This window comes from Diachasma alloeum, unplaced genomic scaffold, assembly GCF_001412515.2.
Source record: "Diachasma alloeum isolate Michigan unplaced genomic scaffold, Dall2.0 Dall_scaffold_00557, whole genome shotgun sequence".
Taxonomy (NCBI): Eukaryota; Metazoa; Arthropoda; class Insecta; order Hymenoptera; family Braconidae; genus Diachasma; species Diachasma alloeum.
Genome location: NW_021680689.1, coordinates 558,950 through 562,392, shown reverse-complemented (window position 1 = coordinate 562,392; position 3,443 = coordinate 558,950). Strand labels below are relative to the sequence as shown.

Here is a 3,443-nt window from a genome sequence, read left to right as displayed (position 1 = left end):
ACCTCTAAAGATGGTTTTGAACCAGGGGAGACGCCTAGATCCCAATGTTCTATACATACTCCTAGACCCCATTATCCTCGTAGACAATGACGTCACAACTCTGCTTTTCAATTGAAAACAGATATCATCTTTAGAGACATTTGTCATGTTTAGAGGCTCTAGCACGTCATTTCTCGACCCGAGCTTTCATTTGAGCCCAAGAAAACATTCATATCTTGTCTGACATCGCTGCTACAAACTCGGGTCTTCAACTCGGGCCTTCAGTTGAAATTGGAATTGTTAATTTACACAATAATAGGAGTGCATTGACGATTTTTTCTCAACTCGCAAAAATCTTCAAACAATTTGCTACCGATTGGTGATAAAATTTTTTGGAAATAATGAAATAGGGAGGATAACGCCTTTTTTTCAGGGGTGATTTTTCAAAAATTTATTTTAAAAAAAGTACTAACTAGCAAATGTTTTTTATTAGCTCGCAATTTTTTTCAAAAATACTTCAATGAGGAAAAAAATAAAAATTTGGAATATCTATACATGAGGGATCTCTAATTGATCGGATCTCTATTCAGATCAACCTTAAAAAGAACAATTTCTTAAGCCCCCTGAGAATTTATCTCACAAAGTTTTTCACGTCTAGTGTTTTTTTTACTCAAAGGCCTCTTAATTTGCATTTGAGCATCAACTAGATCTGCTCTGTTACATTTCCTCAATGAAAAATTACTCGACAGATTCTATGGTTTGGGCCTGTGGCTCCCGGAGCTATTCAATCGTTTCGAAAACTTCTACCGGGCCCACCCGAACATATCATCCGTGAGTGTATGCCAATTGGTGTCGTTGAACGAAACAGTGAAAGCAGATGTGATAAATTGCGAGGAGATAGTAATCGACGAAAATGTGTTCATCAACACACTCATTGTCAACGCGGTCTGTCTCTTGGGAAATATCATGTCTGGGTTCTTTGCTGATCGTGTGGGACGAAGAACACTCCCAGGTACAACATTCATAACATTTTTATACCAATTGAATGCGTGAATGAGGGAAAATATCCGAGCACTTGTGAAAGTACTTCACTGGAAAACAAATTGCCAAAGTACTTGGATATCCTTGAAGAAAAATATCGAAAGGCCTTTCCCCCAAGAATTTAAATCCTCTGCCCATAAAAGAGCTTTTGAAAATTTCCTATGGACTCATGACTGATTCGATGATGATCTTTCCCTCTACAGTTACCCTGACTTTATTTGCCGGAGTATCAGGACTGGCGATATACTTCACAGAGACCTCCACCCAAATTCTCCTAGTGTCCTGCATCTACTCCCTAACAGTATCAGCAGCCAATTTCGTTATTAGCAGTGTCACAGTGGACATTTTTCCAACGTACGTTGGAGCAATTGCGATATGCATGATGACTTGCTTCGGTAGGGTCGGTGCAATCGCCAGTAATCTTGCATTTGGAATGCTACTCGACATAAGCTGTGAAGTCCCGATCATTCTAGTCGCTGGGATTGTCCTATGTAAGTTTAAAATTCGAGTGAAAGCCAACGGAAAACACCAAAAAATTCGGAGACATTAAAGAGAACTCGTGAATTTTTTTTTTGTTGAACTAGCTGGAGCTGCACTGACACTCATGTTGCCCCCAGCCACGAAAACCTGATTGTCCAATGGAATAGCTATAGGTCCTCGAGAGCAGAGATTCAAGATCCTGAGAGATTCACGAGGACTTTCTACTCATCGCCTGATACCATTTATCAAAAAACCACTAGGGACATTTCAAAATGAACAGAAGAAAATCAAAACGTTATTCCCCTATTCTTCATCATCCCGAGGTGAATTATGTTCACTGGCAACACGAGAATTCCATTCCATTGTCTAGAATCATCGAAGTACTTATGGATAAATTATCTTCCATCATCGATACGATGTTCATCCCCTGCATTGTTAACCATCTGTCACTCTCATCACTTTAAATTTGACTATTAATTCGAGTTTACGACGCGAAACTTGGTAATTGCAAAAGACCTAAGAATATTGGACGAAAGATACGAGATATTTTTTTTATAAAATTTGTATTGAATAAAGAAGTTCATCATTAGACGCGAGAGATTGTCTGCTCACTCAATGCAAAATTGTCTCATTCTCAAAAATCCTCACAAAAAATTTCTTTAAACGAAAATAACGAACTCCAAACGTCCCCAGAGGATGAGAAGATCGTGAATTCAGTTTTCGCACGCAATTAGATTCAGAAACACTAGTCTAGTTCCCGAATATTGCTGTGTCGCCCTGCGTAGCGCAGAAGACGAAAAACAAAACAAATGATAATTGAAATCACTCACCGCTCCGCCAGCTCTCTCCTCTCGAATCAATTACTTTCAATTTGCGGGCGTTTGAATCCTCCGCCGACAAGAGTATCAATTCCAGAAAAAGCGGCGTTTAGCAGACGAAAGCCGCCACCTTGCGGATTAATCATCCCATCGACAATGACGAAACTCCTGGATACACTCTTTCACTTTTCACAACCACACATTCACTAATAAAGTCTCATGTTCTTTTTTCAACAATTAATCAATCAATTAGTTAATTAGATTTTAATCCACTCACTAGAACGTACGAAGCACTTTCCTTTGTTCGGAATCACAAGCAGACGCTATCTTGTGATGTTACAAAGATGTCGGCCCTGTAGAGACGAGAGATTTTTAGCGAGTGAAATGTTCACATTGTTCTAGCGGTCTCGATGCACCAGAAAACCCCCTAATTTCATTGTAGAGTCGTTACTGGTCGTTACGAGAGGTTAATTAATATAGTTTTGATGAATATATCCATGATTTACACTTGTTTTCCTCGAAAATACGGGGAGAACGCCAAAGTTGGCGTCCCAGTGCCACAGGCCGGCCGCCATCTTGTGGATTAATCAGCCCACCGACAATGACAAAATTCCCGGATACTCTTTCACTTTTCACAACCACAAATTCACTGATAAAGTCTCACTACTCGTCTTTTTCTCACCAATTAATTAAGTAATTAATTAACTAGATTTTAATCTTTGTTCGGAATCACCAGGAGCCGCCATCTTGTGACGTTGCAAAGATGTCGGCCTTGTAGAGATGAGAGATTTCCGACGAGTGAAATTTTCACATTGTTCTAGCGGTCTCAATGCACCAGAAAACCCCGTAATTTCATTATAGAGTCGTTACTGGTCGTTACGAGAGGTTAATTAATATAGTTTTAATGAATATATCGACGATTTTAGACTTGTTTTCCTCGAAAATACGGGGAGAACGCCAAAGTTGGCGTCTCAGTGCCACAGGCTGGCCGCCATCTTGGACAGGCGCCGCTGACGAGTTGCGCATGCGCAGCGGGATTTTGGGCGCGGGGGATTCGTCGGATATTCTGGGAATAGTCATGCAATGAAATAGACGTCAATTCCGTTGAAAAATGACTTTTGTCTG

At 40.2% G+C, this 3,443-nt stretch overlaps 1 protein-coding gene across 1 annotated transcript in view; it reads left to right on the top strand.

Moving 5' to 3' along the window:
* Nucleotides 1-2,070, top strand: part of LOC107043240 (synaptic vesicle glycoprotein 2B) — a 7,637-nt gene extending 5,567 nt beyond the window's left edge. The window contains exons 7-9 of the mRNA XM_015264630.1: nucleotides 729-991; nucleotides 1,224-1,511; nucleotides 1,605-2,070. Coding sequence (XP_015120116.1) covers nucleotides 729-991; nucleotides 1,224-1,511; nucleotides 1,605-1,651 — 598 coding nt within the window. The 3' untranslated portion in view covers nucleotides 1,652-2,070. The remainder of the gene's footprint in view (nucleotides 1-728; nucleotides 992-1,223; nucleotides 1,512-1,604) is intronic.
* Nucleotides 2,071-3,443: the final 1,373 nt, after the last annotated feature.